Genomic DNA, 17,628 nt, shown 5'->3' on the forward strand with positions numbered 1-17,628 from the left:
AGACAGCGAGAGAGGGGGAGGGAGATGGAGAGAGAGAGGGAGAGGGGGAGGGAGATGGAGATGGAGATGGAGAGAGAGCGGGAGAGGGAGAGAGAGAGGGAGAGGGGGAGGGAGAGAGAGAGGGAGAGGGAGTGGGAAAGAGAGCGAGAGAGAGAGAGGGAACAGCAGATGCAGAAGCAGCAGGCTGTCCATCCCCAGACCCCGGAGGAGGACATGGAGGTGTCCCGCCTCAGCATGGCCCAGCTGCAGGAGGGGGGCGTTGCCAGCGGGGTGGGCGGGGCCCCGCACAGGCACATCCTCTCCAAGCCCCCCGGCTACCCGGGCCCCCAGCTGTCCGTAGTCCGGGGCGTCGGAAACCCCCTGGGCGGCCCCCCGGTGGCCCACCTGGCCCTCAACCCCCTGGCGGGGCTCCACCCTCCGCCCTCGCCCGTGCTGCAGGGCCCCGAGAGGCCCGGGGCCGTGGGCGTGGACCCGCACCACCCGCCCCCGCTCCCCCCCTCCTCTTCCTCCTCCTCCTGCTCGTCCTCGGCCCGCAGCTCGCTGGGCGCCCAGGACAAGGCGGGCGCGCCCGGCGGGGGCGCCGCGGGCGGGGGCTCGGGCTCCACCTCGTCCTCCTCCTCCTCGCGCTCGCGCACGCCGCTCACCGCCGCGCAGCAGAAGTACAAGAAGGGCGACGTGGTGTGCACGCCCAACGGCATCCGCAAGAAGTTCAACGGCAAGCAGTGGCGGCGGCTGTGCTCGCGCGAGGGCTGCATGAAGGAGTCGCAGCGCCGCGGCTACTGCTCCCGCCACCTGTCCATGCGCACCAAGGAGATGGAGGGCGGGGCCGAGCGGGACCGGGGCGGGGGCGGGGGCAGCAGCTCGGGCACCGTCACGCCCTCGGACCTGCGGCTGGGCGGCGGGCGGGCCAGCAGCGAGTTCGACTGGGACGACACGTCGCGGGACAGCAGCGAGGCCAGCAGCCGCGGGGGGGACTCGCGCCCCCGCCTGGTGCTCCCCTCCATGCAGGACCTGTCCCGCTTCGACTTCGAGGAGTGCGAGGCGGCCAACATGCTGGTGTCGCTGGGCAGCTCGCGCTCGGGCACGCCCTCCTTCTCGCCCGTGTCCAACCAGTCGCCCTTCTCGCCCGCCCCCTCGCCCTCGCCCTCGCCGCTCTTTGGCTTCCGGCCCGCCAACTTCAGCCCCATCACCGCCTCGCCCGTCCTGCCGCACCGCCGCCACCGCCACCTGAGCGGCACTGGGGGCGGGGCCACGCCCAAGCTGGGCACGCCGGGGGCGGAGCGGGAGCGCCACCCCTCGGGCATCCCGCCCTCCTTCCAGACCAGCCTGACCTTCACCGTTCCCATGAGCCCCAGCAAGCGCAAGCCGGACGCCCCGCTGCCGCCGCCGCCGCCGTCCGCGCAGGACTACGCCAAGGCGGAGCTGGAGCACGCCGAGCACGGCCTGGGCCTGGCGCTCAACCCCGCCGCCTTCCACGCCATGTCCCCGCACGGCCAGCAGGGGGCGCCCTTCTCCCGGCCGCGCGGCCTGGGCAGCCGGCCCCCCTCCTCCTCGGCGGCGGCCTCGCCCCCGCCCATGCTGGTGTCCCCCACGCCCCCCTCGCCCCTCCCCCAGGACCCCGCCCTGCGCCGCCTGGTGCCCGCGTCCCAGCAGGCCCCGCGCGACTCGCCCGTCATCGTGCGCAACCCCGAGGTGCCCCTGGCCAAGTTCACCGAGCGGCCCCTGGGCCGCGGGGGCGGGGCGGCGGGCGGGGGCGGGGCCTGCTCCAGCGAGCACAGCCAGGCGGCCCAGCCGACGGGCGGGCTGCAGGTGCCGGTGCCCATCAACGCCGCGGCGACCAACGGCACCGTCCTCCTGCGCAGCTCCGGGCCGGCGCTGGTGCTGGTGTCCTCTGCGCCCTCCCTGCCCGCCGCCGCGCCCCTCAGCCGCCCCGCCCAGGCCAGCCCCGCCCTCTCCTGCATCTCCGTGTCCAGCCCCGCCGTCGGCCCCGCACTGGCCAGCGCCGGCTCGGGGGGCCGGGACCGGGGGGGCCACGCTGGAGCCTTCGCGGGGCCCCTGCAGCAGCCGGTGGCCTGCCACCCCTCCCCCACCGCCCTGCTGCCCCTCATCCTCCCTGCCGAATCCCCGCACCCCGCCCCGCGCAAGGACATCATCATGGGCCGTCCCGGGACAGGTAGGAGCACCGTTCAGCTGCTTTGAAGTGGGGATGCTTTGCAGAGGGAAGGGTGTCACAGTCAGGGGGATCCATGAGCTGGGAGGTAATGCGCTCAGATAGACATCAGCAGCGTCAGTAGTGTGGAGTGATGAGGGAGGCTGCGGAACGGAAGAGGGTAGGCAGCATGTGGATGCTTTGGTCCGGCCCAAGATGGAAGCCAGATAAAGCAACGGGGACGAGAGCAGACTTTGTTCCGGTTTGATTGGCCGGCCTGTGGAAGAGTCCGGGCTCCGGCGCTGAAGGTTGAGCTAATCAAAGAGCGTGTCTGCGCACTTCAGTCGCTCGAGTGTCCGTCAGTGAGTGTGCTTACCCTTCTGGGGTTCAGCAGACGCAGCCGCCTTGTCCTCGCCTCGCATAGACTAGAGAAATTATGATTTCAGCGACGCTCAATCACTATGTTTTGAGAGGGGGGAAAATTAAAATGGGCGAAATTACATTGCGCATATCAACAGCGTTTGCTTTTTGCAATTATGGAACAGACGTATGGTAAATGGATTTAGGAATTTCAAAACCGAACGAGGCGTTTTGCATGTCATTAACGTAAAATGAGTTGAATAATTAACATCGTTCATTTGCTCAGAATTAGTGGGAGGTGGTGTACTTATTGATTGACATTTGGCTACACTCAGAAAGCATAAATTAACTGTGAGTTCTTTGGTCTGCACTTGGTGCATAATCTCTGCTCTGCTGTAGCTGCCATATTGATTCACAAATATTAAAGTAGGCCTATGCAAAAATTCGCTGACTTTGAGTTTAGGAATGGATGGTCATAGGCAAAGATGATCTGGGGCGACTGATAAGATATTGAACAACTGCAGTTTCTAATTGTGGTTGCTGAAAGTGAGCATATGTTTTGAACAGATGTCAATATAGATAGGCTAGGTGTCAGATGTAATATAGTTTATGGATGTGCCCTGGGGTTCCAGAACTTTTCAGAAGGTTTCTAGGAGTTCTCTGGGTAATGTTAGTCGAGTTTCATTCGTTTATTTTTTGGATTATGTACCAATTTCTTGAGTTTAATCTGAAGAGATCAGTTTACCATGCTAAATTAAAAAAGCAACCAAAAGAACAAAGTTACCAGTTTTAGTCTAAGAAACAAGTCAGTCCGCTTTATCAGTTTGGTCTCCGCTTGACTGTTTGGTTGTAGACTAAGTTGCGTGCCATGGATCAATGTCACTCTGGATGCCCTGAGCTTTCGAGAGGAGGAAGCTGGGATTTTTAGTCGAAATTGGCCTAGCGTACTTCCACAGTCCAGCTTTGCATCAGTTGGAAAGAGAGCAGGGGGGACCGGAGGATCTGAACTAATCCAGGGAAAGACAGCTGTAATTCCATATTTCACAGAGGGGATGATGTTCTTTTCAGCGTGAGCCACACCTTCGCACGGCTCGCGTCCTGCACATTTTATCTGACTATAAAACACGGTCCCAGGCGTTGTTACACGCGTGCGGTCTGGCGAATGGCTCCCCCCCCCCCGTTTTATCTCGCGGCTTACGAAGAGGCCTTTCCTGAAATTGTTTTCTGATGACGACAAACACCCTTTTTAAATCCCTAAGATCCTCAATTGTTCCCCGCGTATAAACATGTCTCTCTGCTCCGTTTTCATTCAGACCTCTTTGAGGCGTGCTTACGGTTTTTTTGGTCCACACTCGTTCTAGTCTGAAGGTGTGGGGAGTTTTCTGGAATTTGAAGCGCGTGAGTTTTGTCAGGACCGGATGTTTTAGGGGGCTGTTTTTTACTGTGTAAGAATGGAGTTTCCAGGGCGATGCCGTGTGGTGCAGTCTGCAGAGCAGTGGGCTCCCGTTTGTGAATCCACCCACACGGATGGGTCAGATTCCCTGGACACTTTCTGTTCTGTGATCCCGTCTCTCTGTAATCCTCTCTGCTATCACCCGTCTGAATGAAGTGAAAAACTACATTAGGAGGGTGGACTCCCTCCTGGCTCTCAGGTGGGATAGCTAGTTACTGAAAGACTATCTTTCATGATGGGGCTGCTGGGTGGTTCTTCCCGTTAAGGCGTTGTTATAGTGCACGGGTGGGCCCTGCAGTCTGGTGTCGAACCCCGGCTGATGGACCGGCCCCCCACTTCACTCTTCGACCTGGTGTTTGTGTAGTAAGAAGTGGTAGTAAGTGCAGTGAGAAGCGGGGGCTGAATTGCTTTGGAGGAGAACACACCCACTGTCCTGAATCCACGACCAAGCTGAATTGCGAGTTCCAAAGGGGGAAGAAAGGGGAGAAAACTTTTTTTAAAATTAAATGTCTTTTATTCATGAGAAGCTTCAAGCCTTTGCTTGGCAGTGCTGAAGACATGTCTTTATTTACTTAAGCAGAGTATGGAAAGTAGCCTAATTTTAAAATAAGAAAAATACGTAAGTAAATAAATACAGTCTGTTCTTATTGTTCAAGCCATTCGTTTTTAAGGCCTAAAAGGAAGTTTATCCTGTTATAGGTTCTGAGTAGAGTTGTGCATGTCAGGATTATGAAACACCCTAGCTCATGCCTGTCAATACATTTTTTTTCCTGGATATTCAGCCCCCTGCCCATAGAACATAAACATTCCAGTCCAGGTCGACCATTTTCAGGTCTGCTGTTAAAGTAACATGCACACGATAGCCTATGTCTGCGTACTTCATTTTGGCTAAAGAAAACAGGAACTGTCCCATTTTTAGCACAGTGCAGCCATGATAAAATAATAACTAAGCCAACATAAACAGGTTTATGCTATGAAATGTAATTAGAAATTTTTCCAGTGATACCGTTTCGAAAGATTATACGTAGGCTATTTATAGTTTTCAGTCACGTGACTGCTAAGGGGGCAAAACAGTGTTCTAGCACGGATGTCAACACTGGGCGCCCTAACGAGCTACTCCACTAGCCTGTAAAATTTTAATCCACCTAACTTCCTGTGATGGTAGAGGTGAAACAGGTGTATCATGACTTTGAACTAACGTTACTTATTTGCGGTAGGCTATATAGACCAGTTAGGATATGAATGTCACTAAAGTACGTGCTTGAAGCTATGCAGTCATCGGTGTGTTTATGTTTAATAGCACGGTTAATAGCACTTAGCCTAACCGTGCTCTCCTCCTCTCTGGGTTTTCCTTCTCAGATGGGATTCTGTAGAAACATACCCCAGGCTGGTCTCCTCTTCTGTGCATCCTGTTAGTGCATTCTGTTAGCGCACAACAAATGTCTGGCGTTTTGTGAGGAGATATGGTGTGATAACGGTGATACGGTGTGCCAGCAATAGTAGTTATGCTCCGTTTTGCCAGGTGGGTGTTCCCATGTCTCAGTGACGTCACGTGAGCACTATGAATAGCTCTCTGTAGGCCAGCATAACGAGACCATTAGATTTCTCTGCTGAAATTGTAAAGTGGTTTTACAGAGAAACACTTGCATTGCAGTGAGTTGTTTTTTTCTCATTTTGAGTAATATTCTCCCAACATACACCTACATCCAGTAACGGTTTTGATTTTGATGTTGCAACTTCAGAATTGCTATGTTAGCTCTTTTTAGTAGCTTTCCATGGGAGCGACATATAAAATGGTAAAAGGCTGTTACATGTTTGCCAAATGAATGCTCCCTAGTCCTTAAATTGATAATTCACTTGCTGGAGTTTAAAAAAATATTTCTGAGTTTGTGTATGTTTTTGCTTGGTGCAGAGCAGAAACAATAGCTGGACTTCATATAACTCCAAAGCAGCTTTTACAGCAACATTGTGTGTTCACAGGTTGTACAGTTATATTTTACCTGATAATTTACAAAAAAATGTAAGTTTGAAATGTACGTATTACAGATTTATTTCATAGTGTTTATTCACAGTTTTAAACATAAGTATATATATTTTTATTTATTTAATATTATTTAACCAGGAAATTCCTATTGAGATCGAAATCTCTTTTTTAAGGCGGACCTGGAGGATCTGTTTTTATATCATGCCCTTACTTCTCTCCTTGAGCATAGCTGTTAGGTTGCCATAAAAATAGTTCCAATGCAAATTATATTTAATGTTTTGAGAATAATCTGGTAATATGCATGTTCAACCTCATGAGACATAACATTTCTCTTTGACCATTTACCTGAAGCTTATTTTATTGTGTTTGACTACAAACCCCAACATGCCCTCTGTCTGCCACGCTGCCCGACTGTGGGCTCGGTCGTGTCAGTAGCCCTCATCGGTTAGCATGGAAGGTGGCTCCAAAACGGTGGCCACGCGCCAGCTTGGCTGCCAGGTTTACGCTGAAGCGAAGGCCGCTCTGATGCTGCAGAGTCGACCAAAAGGAGGTTTTCCTGAAGTGTGATTCGTATTATGGAAGCCGAAACGTGGTTGTGCCTGTGAGGTCAAAGGTCATGTTGAAAAAACAATGAAAAACTATTGACATTTTGGCAGTGCAGTAGTTACCTCTTTTGTTATTCAGTAAAAGCACACCATTTATGCTCAAACCTCACATTTCTACCTCTGGGACACATATCATGCCATTTTAATACCATTTCAGCCAGAACAAGGAGTGAGAAAATTTAGTTTCACTTTGGGTAAATGCTTCCAATCTGATGTAGCCTAGTTGCAGTGTTGTGCTACATTTCCATGTACCACAACCAAACTTCATTCCCTGCTCCATGCCTGGGTCAGACCAGTACTGCTAGATATTGTAACCTTACCCAGTTCAAATATCTGGATCCATAATGAGCATACTTTTTTGAAACCTCAAATCTGTTTTTCCAGATTGGTAACAGCAGTGCATCGATATTGGAGGGGAACGTGAGGATAAGCAGGTAGCTTCTGGATCAGAATACAGTTGCTAAAAAACACTTGGTCGCATTTATGTCAGTATCCTCACATTTGAATTTGGATGTTATTGGCCCATGTGAAACCACTCCTACATAATGATAAACGCTTCGGATCGATCGCATTTCAGAGGCGAATTAACTTTGGATTCACAGCTTTAGCTCTGTATATATCCCCAGCGTCGTACAGGCACGGATTAAAATGTGCTGGTACAGAAGCAGAGAAAGGCATATTCAGGTTCTATTCATCTGGGCCAACTATCTGCCCTCTGAATCTTTTATAAGTACAATTGAATGCATAATGAGTGCAGTCACATACTGTTGTATTTATTTGTTAATGACAGATCAAGATCCAGGTCCAAAGCACCATTAAATAATTTATTTCCAATCAAATGAAAAAAATGGCTGTATGTCTATGTGCATTATAATATATATTGATGAGTTAATTATGCATATATATCTCGGCCCATTTTATGTGACAGGCAGTTCATTTCCAGTGCATTTCAGACTTAGCATTAAAGCTAAGGCCATTCCACAGCCTGGTGGTACTGCCAGGTAGCCGGGCGATCTGCACATCAGAAACCTCTGATACAGTACATACTGGCAGAGAGGATGGACCAGGTGTTTCACAGGTAGTATTGGTATTGCAGTGATGCTGGGTGTGTTGCTTTGGCACGAAGAACACATTCCAACACTTACTCTGTAAACTTCCGTTGTGAACACAATTTTCTAAACAAAATAATAATAAGTACTAAGTAGTATGCTCTATGTGGTGTGTACTAAATAGTAGGTACTAGTCGGTATGTATGAGGTCTATGAGGTAGAATGTACTAGTTAGTAGGTGCTAAGCAGTATGCACTAGGTAGTAGGTACTAGTAGTTAGTTGGCAGAAGTGGGGGAAAAATACTTTAGGTTTTATTGCAGAGAGTCTACGGACAAGCCAGTTAAATAGCTTGGCACTGTTAATATTGAAAGTGTATGGATGGATATCCTGTTCTTGGGCATATCTTCTTATTAAATAGAGAGAGAGAGAGCCATGCACTCTCAGCCCTTAAAAGCATTAACTTCTGTACCTTTTAACCTCATGTAAACGGACCCCAAACATGACCCCAAACTTGGGTTATTTTGCATTTTTTCCTGCCAATTGCATCATCACAAATGGTCCAGTACCACTTGAGTCCAGTAGCTGCATCTGCCAATGAGAACATCTCATCTTGAAATTAGCCAATTACCACACATTGGATACAAAGGCAAAACAAGGTTGTGCACATGTTCCTGCTGCCGTGGATTACCCTGTAAAGTGGAGAGGCTGCCATTTCCTCAGCCCCAGCACCAGCTGCACTAAACCTTCCATCAGCTCCCAATGTGGTCTGTCAGGAATGTGGACATATTGACTCCGCATCAGAGGCAGGCAGGAAGTGCATTCCTGATGATGTCATTGATGGGGACATTCCTTACTGCAGGAGCAAAGCAGGGGAGGAAGCCCTACTGTCACTGTAGTCCAAGGCAAACGGGCTGCATCCATGCATTGAGGGACCAAAAACAAATCTACAAAAAAAAAAAAAACTTCTAGCATGACAACCAGCAGGATTTTAAGCTTAATACATCCAGCAAGCTCTTTTCTTTATCCATCTGTACCCCTTTTCTTTGTACTGAACACCTTCTGTAGTGCATATTCACATATGTACGAAGGCAGGGGTACATTTGGATATTGTCAGTGTCATGGGAGTGGCTGTCCGGAGGTCGATTACCTTGTCTTAATAGTCTCCTTGGAGATATAAAATGCGGAATAAAGTGTAGGAATGATGTGGCCTAGACCCTGCCTTCTGTCCGAGCAACACACGATTTGAGTTCAGGCTGATTGCTTTCATATTACCTACGAGTACAGATGCAGCTGTTTGTCACAGAGCGCAGCTTCTGTGCCTTTGTCATGGGGCAGGTATGCATGTGTAGGTGGTGCCGTCTCACCCAAAAACTCTGGCAGGAAACGCTGCAGTTCATTAAGGTTACGGTCCCACCTGGACTGGTGGCCTATTTCTCCTCCCAGATCTGCCAGCAAGACTGCTAAGGCTCACACAGTACTGATGAATGAAATATGGAGGGTGGATTACGGAGGACGCCGGCTGTTTTTACAGCTGGAGGTGGATGGAAATGGCGCGGCGTGGTGGCCTGTGCCTGCCTGAATGGCCCATTGATTGCCTCCTCTTTTGTGTGGGCGATCAGGCAGCACCCAAAGGGCAGACTGCCCTGACTGCCAGGAGCTGCAAGCAATCAAACCAGCGTGAAATGAAACAAGTGGCTAAACCTCATGTTTCCAACTGTCAGCCAGATATGTGTATGTGCAGAATACATACAGACGGGTGACGTATTCAAGGAAAAACCAACTTAAAATGTCTGGGTAAGGTGTTGGGCCACCACGAGCCGCCAGAACAGCTTCAGTGCACCTTGGCATAGATTCTGCAAATTTCTGGAACTCTACTGGAGAGATGGAACACTATTCTTCCAAAGGATATTCCCTCATTTGATGTTTTCATGATGGTGGTGGAGAGCGCTGTCTAACATCGGTCCAAAGTCTCCCATAGGTGTTCAACTGGGTTGAGATCTGGTGACTGTGAAGGCCATAGCATATGATTCACATGATTCATTATTTTCATACTCATCAAACCATTCAGTGACCCCTCATGCCCTGTGGATGGGGGCATTGTCATCCTGGAGAAGACCACGTCCATCAGGATGGAAATGTTTCATCATAGGGTAAAGGTGATCACTCAGAAGAACTTTGTATTGACTTGCAGTGACCCTTCCCTCAATGGGGAAAAGTGGACACAAGCCATGCCAGGAAAATGCCCCCACAGCATAACAGAGCCACCGGACTACCTCACTGTAGGGGTCAAGCATTCAGGCCTGTACCGTTCTCTTGGTGCACGCTACACACGCACTCGCCCACTTATCGAGAATATGGTGAACGATGACTCATCTGACTATATCACTATTTCCACATCTCTGTAGACCAGTGCCTATGGCTTTTGCACCACTGAACTTGCAATTGTGCATTCGTCTTTGTAATGAGCGGTTTATGCACTGCAACCCTACTATAATATCCCTTCTATGTAGTTGTTGACGGACTGTTCTGGCTGACACTGTCTGATCACGGCCTGCATTGACATTCTCAGTTATCTGAGGAAGAATTGCTCTTCTGTTTTTTCCTTACATATCACACTAATGCATGAGCATCACAGTCATCATATCTGCGCTTTCAACCACAATTTCCGACCCTATTTACTGGTGTCTTTCCCATAGATATAAATACCGATGTCACTTTAGTCACTATTCCTATTGAAACACTAGCCAGTTGAGCAGTCTTTGTGACTGAAGCTCCTTCCACCCGTGCCCCAGTAATGAACACTCTTTCAAAGTCACTTAGGTCTTTTTCTCTTGCCATCTTGATCCAAAATCAAGGTCAGCTGGACCTGCTCAGCATTTTTATACATGTCACAGAACATGATAGGGTGTTATTTGGTTAATTGTGTCATGCAGTACACCTGTATGTAAGCCTTTGCATTCATTATGTTTCTCCACTCATTTACTCTGGTTTTTCCTTTAATTTGTCACCCATATGTATGTACTAGATGTGTATAATATGATATTCAGTGTTTAGAAAGGTATAATAGGCCTGTATTTTATTTTCGGTAATTAATTGTTAATTATGTTGTCCCTGTTAAAAGTAAGGTTAAACATTGTGTCTGACCTGCTTTTTAAAAAAAATGTTACAACAAAAAGAAAATTTTTTGCAATCTGTAAAAATAAAATAAAAAACTTAACAAATAAATTAAACAGAAATATTTGGGATATTCATTTTGATCATCTTTTTCACAAATATTGTTTATTATACAAGGCCTATATTGTTGTTCAAATTATACAGTATGCAGGGAAGTGGGTTCCAAAAAAGGAATAACTCCCTCAAAAAACAATACTTCATAACATAAATGCAACCTCGTGTGTGTGTGTGTGTGTGTGAGCATTGCAGAAGTGTTTAAAAGCGCATTAGTATACAGGAAGCAATAAACCACTGAGTTTGTAGTTTCACCTCCAACCACAGGCAACAAAAAGTGATTATGAGGGTCGATTCGATCGCTGAGCACTGGTATTTCTGAGCAGTATCACCAGTTGTGTGTTCTTTATTAGAGCTGATCTTCCACATGCCAGGTGGACTCCACATTTAAAGTGGCCAGTTACAGACCGTTTCTCCCTCAACATGTGACCGTCATACAGATTAATACTTAACAGGTCAGTCGGCTGAAGGGAAGTCCCTACGCCAGAGCTTTTCGCGAATTCACGTGCTCTGCAGCCTGAATCATGCGAAATGAAGGCCATAGCTTCTCAGGGTATTCAGGACATCAGGCCTGGATATTTGATAGCACCGTAGCGTTTGTGCGAGGAGGTATCGTGCTTTGAGGTAATGAAGTAATGGCATTGCAGTGAATTAAAGAAGACGTCAGCGGTGGCTGTTCATTTCCTCTGAACTGATGTAAGGCCTCCTCAGCGCACCGGCGGCCAGAGGGTGTTACACAAGTGTGCGCGCCGCGTTCGTGATTTATACCTGTTATTATTTATTCTTTATTGCTATATATTGCTGTTCCTTGCCCTTACCACTGAATTTTGGGAAGATGGATTTGAGTGCTTGTGCTCTGTGCATTTGGCGCTCCTGAAAGGGACACAGCGACTGCACTTCATTCCTATGTTTTTTTTAAAAGAGTTTGTTACAGACGTAGGCTATATGCTGACGCGTGCCGTTGCTATGACAGATAAGGATTTGTACAGGAGGTGACCACCCGTAAGCTCATTAAGACTCTTTGTGTTTTATGATTGTGGTTTCTACTTTACTATGCTGGGTTGTATTTTATGCTGTGTGCTGCGACCTCTTGGCTAGGACTTCCTTGAAAAGATTTTTTTTCTCATCTGGACAAATTAATGATACATGTATAAATTTGATATTTTTTAGCCATTAGCCGAGTTTGCGAAACCCAGTTGCAGCTCGGAGGCGATGTCCTCTGGCAGTTTTGGAGCGTGAAGGCGATCGCAGGTTTTCGCTCTGCGAAGCGTGCGGTAGGCCGACGGGTGACTGTGCGGCTGAGGCTGCTGATGCGAGCGGGTGGCGCTGCAGTTCATTTGCATCATCGGCCCACATGACCCCTGGCCCCGACTGGCACTGCCAGAGTCTGGTTTCAAGCATTCTACACGGTTTGAAAGTAAATCCCGGAAACCGTTGACGCAGCCAATTTAAATTCATCTGCAATCACTTGGCTCTTGCAGTTCGCAACGGAGTGTAATCAGTAGCTCCTGAAAGTGCGGTAGTCCACCTTGCAGAACTCGTTATAGGCCGAGAGGTATTTTAAGAGTCCTTTGGGGAGCTTGGTTATAAGAAAGCTTTTCTTGTGTCATTTTTGAAACACCGCTGAAAAGGTGCTTGTTGCATATTCCTTTCAAAGACACTTTTTTGTGGCACTTCGTAAAAAAAAAATGCAACCACCATGTGGAAATACCTGGGAATGGAAAACAATTAGCATGACAGGCCTGCTCTTATAAAAGAAATCGATGCGAACAGGAGAGTGTAACCAAGCTGCAGTCAAGCTAATAACCTGTAGCCTAATTCATGACAGGTGAGCTGACCGTTGAGCTGTTAATTTTCATGAGCACATTTGCGTTTAACAGTTTAGCAATATAGTTGTGACATTAAAAATGCTCTGGCTAGAAATACAAACATATAGGGCCTAACGCACTTTAACATATTGCACATGTTTTCCCCTAATAATTTGTGAATGTTTGGAAACAAAAATCAGGTTATTAAAAATGTTTAGAGATGCAAATAACATCAGAGCATCTGGAAGAAAAGCTGAATACTGACTTTAATTTCTCCATTTTGTATAAATTGAATTTTAAGGTTCAAACTTTCCCTAATGGGTTGAGTATAAAAACAGGAATTGATTTGTGCTAAGCTTGTTCCAATCAGACTATGTATCAGTGAAGCTGTCTGTCATATTTAATGATCTATTAAAAAAGTTCGAAGCTTTCTTTGAACAAGACCAAATTCATTAAAAAACTGGAAAAAAGCAAACCGTTTTTAAGAACCGGCTGCCCCAAAAACACGCCAGGCCGTTTTCAGTGTCCTCATTTTGAATGGATGATCTTTCAAGACTGGCCCAAGTTGCTGAGACAGATGAGCCTGTTCACATTATATTTCTTACTCCTCTGTACCCACCGAACACCCTAGACAGGGGCGTCCCGGCTCAAAATAGGGCTTAGATTGGTGACTGTGTGTGACAGCAACTCCAGTCGGTCCGGTCCTGCCACTGTCAAGTCGACTCCCCATATTTAGCTACATTTGGAGTGTAAAATTCAGTGAAGTCTTCAAATGACCACCACAATGCATTGAGATGTAGGCTATGAGAAAATGAAACGCGTGGCAAAATTTAAAATTGGAATTTAAATATTTAGTGAGTGTGAGGGCCAGAATTCAGAGGTAAATAAAGCCTATACTGAATGATTAACACATTTGTAAGGGTCATTCTACTGGTGCAGTATGTCACTCAAACTTGGGGTACAATATAACATTTTTAACCTAATGAATCCTCAAAAATGCTACCTTGGTTTTATTTAAAGTGACTGTAAAGGAGCTGAAAATAGTTTAATAATCATAAATTATCACTGAGGAATGGATTCACTACAGATCCACCACTTATCTATTCAAAGTAATGCTAATAACTATAATAACACACATTTCACATCGGACATAAAATCTGTATAGAAAAAAACCTCAGGATTATATGGGTGTGGTTGGGATGGCCTGCCACCCCATTTTGACCCTAAACTCTTCCCTAAACGTACCACCCGCAAGTAAACGGACACACGTGGCTAGCGTGGCTACATCTACCTGTAGAGAATGGCTTTCATGAGTAAAATCGGTCAAATATGACTATTTATGTATAAGGCAGAATGGGGAGCCTCAACCGTGATAAGCCCCAGCAGCAAGTTTCAGGAATCTGGCCAAACCAAGAAGTCTCTGGTTATAAATTTGAGAGCTGTCTGGCTTTGTGAAATGGTCACTGCAGAAGCGGGTGTTTGATCTTGCCAGTGTGGCCATGGCTGGCTTTTCAAAAATGCCACCCATTTCTTCTGAATTGCATCATTCATAGGAAACTGAAAAAAAATGACACCATAATATTACCCTCAACCTCTTCCTCTGTGTTTGTGCATCCAGTAACTGCAGGGAGCATTTCTAATTGTTTAAGATATTTATTTTATTTTATTTTTTGCATGATTTCATAGGCGGCTTATGTGGCTTGAAAAAAAAAAAAACACTTAGGCTGGCCACCTTGGACATTTTATGCAGGACCCTGCTTAGAGTGAGAAAAGCCATTTTCAGGGCACTCCTGTAGCAGTATAGACATGCCCGATTTTTACATTGAACATGCGTGTCTCTGAATGTGGAGGGCTAGTTTCTCTTCAGCCGTATTTCTCTTAATAGAGCGCTAGATTCTCACTCCAAATTATTTAGTATTGACCCACAATTGGTGCCGACACCCCTAATATAACATAAAACAAGACCTTGGATTAATTTAGGATCTATCTAAGCTGTTGTTTATGTTACAAAACCGAATGCCTTTCTACCAGGTAGCTTTTGAGAGACTGTATGTTGGATTGATAGTTCACCGTTGGCCTGGCTTAATGCTTGCAGCACATCTGGTGGCTCTGACGGAGGGAAGGCCACCCTTCCCTCCCGTTTACCTACACACATCCTCTCACTCCTGACTCACACGGGCGTTCCCACTCTTCACAGCACCAGCACAGGAATTTTTCAAGGCCTGACGCACAGCAGCCAGGAGCCAATCCCTGCCCTGCTTACTCAAAACATCTCTTAACTGCTTTTGAAGTTCACTTCTATGGTGGGTGATGCAAAGTGTTAAAAAAAGTGGCAGTCTTTAAATTTGCATATTCAAATTAGGTACATGCCGAATGAGTGCTTCAGTGTCTTTGAGTGCAAGTGGGTCTGTAAAGAACCTAGTGTGTGTGTGTGTGTGTGCGTGTTGCAGTGGATATGCACAGACATGCTTGAAAAATGGAACATTGACCTTCTGAAATCCCCTTAAAGATAGGCGAGAGAAAGAGAGCGAGAGGGCGAACGAGCGCCTGTCTGTATGTGTGTAATAATAGCTGTTTGGTGGGAGTTTCTGAATGTCGCGACCTCCTGCGATTATATAGATCTGTGTGTATCCGAGTGCAAGGTAGTGGGAGGGTTAAAACTGCAATTCAGTAAAACTGAAAAGGAACATTGACAAACTGTCTGACTCAGACCTGCCCAGACATGTAGAGAGAGAGAGAGAAAGGGAGAGAGAGAGAGAGAGGCTTGTTATCAGGTATGAATGGCCAGATTCATTATAATGGCCTTGTGCCAGAGTCATTATGATGGCCTTGACTGGGTGAGTGAGTGTGAGAGAGAAATGTAAGTGTAATAATAAAGACCAGAGTCACACTATTTGTAGTGGTCGAATAAGGCAGTGATGTTACACAATGTTATTCATATTGTTTAATATGTTCTGTAAAGCATATTTGAAGAGCAAAGATTTTGAGATAGTGTTGGAACTCTTGGATTGTTTTTTAACAGACAAGAAGAGATAATTAGTATTCAAAATGGAAGGAGGAAAGCAGGTTTATCAGTATAAACAGTGAGAGAGAGAGAGAGGGAGGGGGAGTGAAGAAGTCTTCTCTCCTTTTCTCTCCCTTCATTTCTTCATCACCTTTCTAGCCATTAGCACTGGGCAAAGCGCTACCCTGCCTGTCATCTCCTGCTCTTTCTTCCTTTCGGTATAACATACAGAATGACTGCACATAATCTCCCCCTCTCTCTCTCACACACACACACACCTTATATACAGATGCTCACATACACTCATTATAGCTTACAGATATATGCATACACCATAAACATTACACACACACACACACACAATACACACATGCTCACATACAGACATAGCAAGCAGAAGCAAGCGCTAAATGTATTTAGTCGGGCAACTTGCAGATGCAAATCGCTATTAGGGGAAAGTCGTTTGGTCTCTCGCCTTTGACACCCGGAGCGCTTGCGAGCCGCTGCCTCTGGCCGTGAACAGGGATGAACTGAGACCTCGTGTCCGGGCTGGCGGGTGGGCGCTGCGCCCCCGTATCCCGCGCTCGCGGCCGGAGCGCGTGCCCTCCCCCGCCCCCGTCCGCCAGCGCTGCGACCCTTCTCCGCGGCACGGGCCGAGCGGCGCTAACGACCGGCCGGTCCCTTTGTCCTCCCCGAGCTGCTCTCTTCCCGGGGGGTCTGACACCCGCGCGGGCCTTCGGTACGGCCAGATTAGCGTTGCGTAAAGCTGAGGCACGTCACCGACGCCGGCCAGCCGTCAAACGGGAGTTACAGCGCCGTTAAAAAAAGATTTTTTTCCCCCCTTCCTGATGTCCTGTGTTATCGCATATTTGTCACACTGAATGATTTCAGATCTTTTGAAAAAAATGTAATATTAGACAAAGGGAACCTCAAAACACAAAACATTTTTTTAAAATTATTATTTCATTTATGTAATGAAAAAAAGTGATGAAACACTCCTATCACCCATGTGAAAGAGTAAACTTAATAACTGGTTACACCATCTTTAGCAGCAATAACTGCAACCAGACGCTTGCTATAGTTTGATATCGGTCTTTCACGTCACTGTGGAGGAATTTTAGCCCACTCTTCTTTGCAGAACTGCTTTAATTTAGACAGGTTGGTAGGTTTTAAAGCATGAACTCCTCCTTTCTGGTCCTGCCACAGCACCTCTATTGGGTTCAAGTCAGGATTTTGACTAGGCCACTTCAAAACAGGCATTCAGATGTGGACTTTTGTGTTTTGGATGATTGTCTTGCTGTATAACCTAATTACGCTTTATCTTCAGCTCACAGCCAGATAGCTGGACATTCTCCTTGAGAATTTTCTAGTACAGAGCAGAATTAATTGTTCCTTCAATAATGACAAGTTGTCCAGGTCCTGAGGCAGCAAAGAATCCCCACACCATTGCACTACTACCACCCTGCATGACTGTTGGTATGATGTTCTTAATGAAATGCTGTATTTACTTAATACCAGACATAATGGGACCCGTGTGTGAGCACACCCGCGAAAGTTCCTCATTTGACTCATGTGTCCATAGAACATTATCCCAAAAGGCTTGGGGATAATTCTGCTTTTCTCTTTCTTATTGTGGAGTCATCAACTCTGACCTTAGCTGAGGCTAGAGAGGCCTGCAGTTCCTTGCATTTATTTCTGGGATCTTTTGTGACTGCCTGGATAAGTTGTCGCTGTACCCTTGGAGAAATGTTGGCAGATCAGCCACTCCTGAAGATTCACTACTTTCTCAACTGTTCTCCATTTGGAGATAATGGCTCTCAATGTGGTTCGGTGGAGTCCCAGAGCCTGTGAGATGGCTTTGTAACATTTTCCAGACTAATGTATGTAAACTTTTTTCTCATCTCTTCTGGAATCTTTGGGTGTTAGCTCTCAGGTGACAGGGATGTGCAGAAAGCTTTACATTTGGTGGTATTAAGGTAAATATTAC

General features: G+C 47.2%; 1 protein-coding gene across 1 annotated transcript in view; it reads left to right on the plus strand.

Moving 5' to 3' along the window:
- The window catches only part of LOC135261557 (protein capicua homolog), a 54,241-nt gene that overhangs the window by 9,153 nt on the left and 27,460 nt on the right, over positions 1-17,628 (plus strand). Inside the window, exon 4 of the mRNA XM_064348008.1 lies at positions 149-2,173. Within this exon, the coding sequence (XP_064204078.1) occupies positions 149-2,173 (2,025 nt within the window). The remainder of the gene's footprint in view (positions 1-148; positions 2,174-17,628) is intronic.

Source organism: Anguilla rostrata, chromosome 8 (assembly GCF_018555375.3).
Source record: "Anguilla rostrata isolate EN2019 chromosome 8, ASM1855537v3, whole genome shotgun sequence".
Lineage (NCBI taxonomy): Eukaryota > Metazoa > Chordata > Actinopteri > Anguilliformes > Anguillidae > Anguilla > Anguilla rostrata.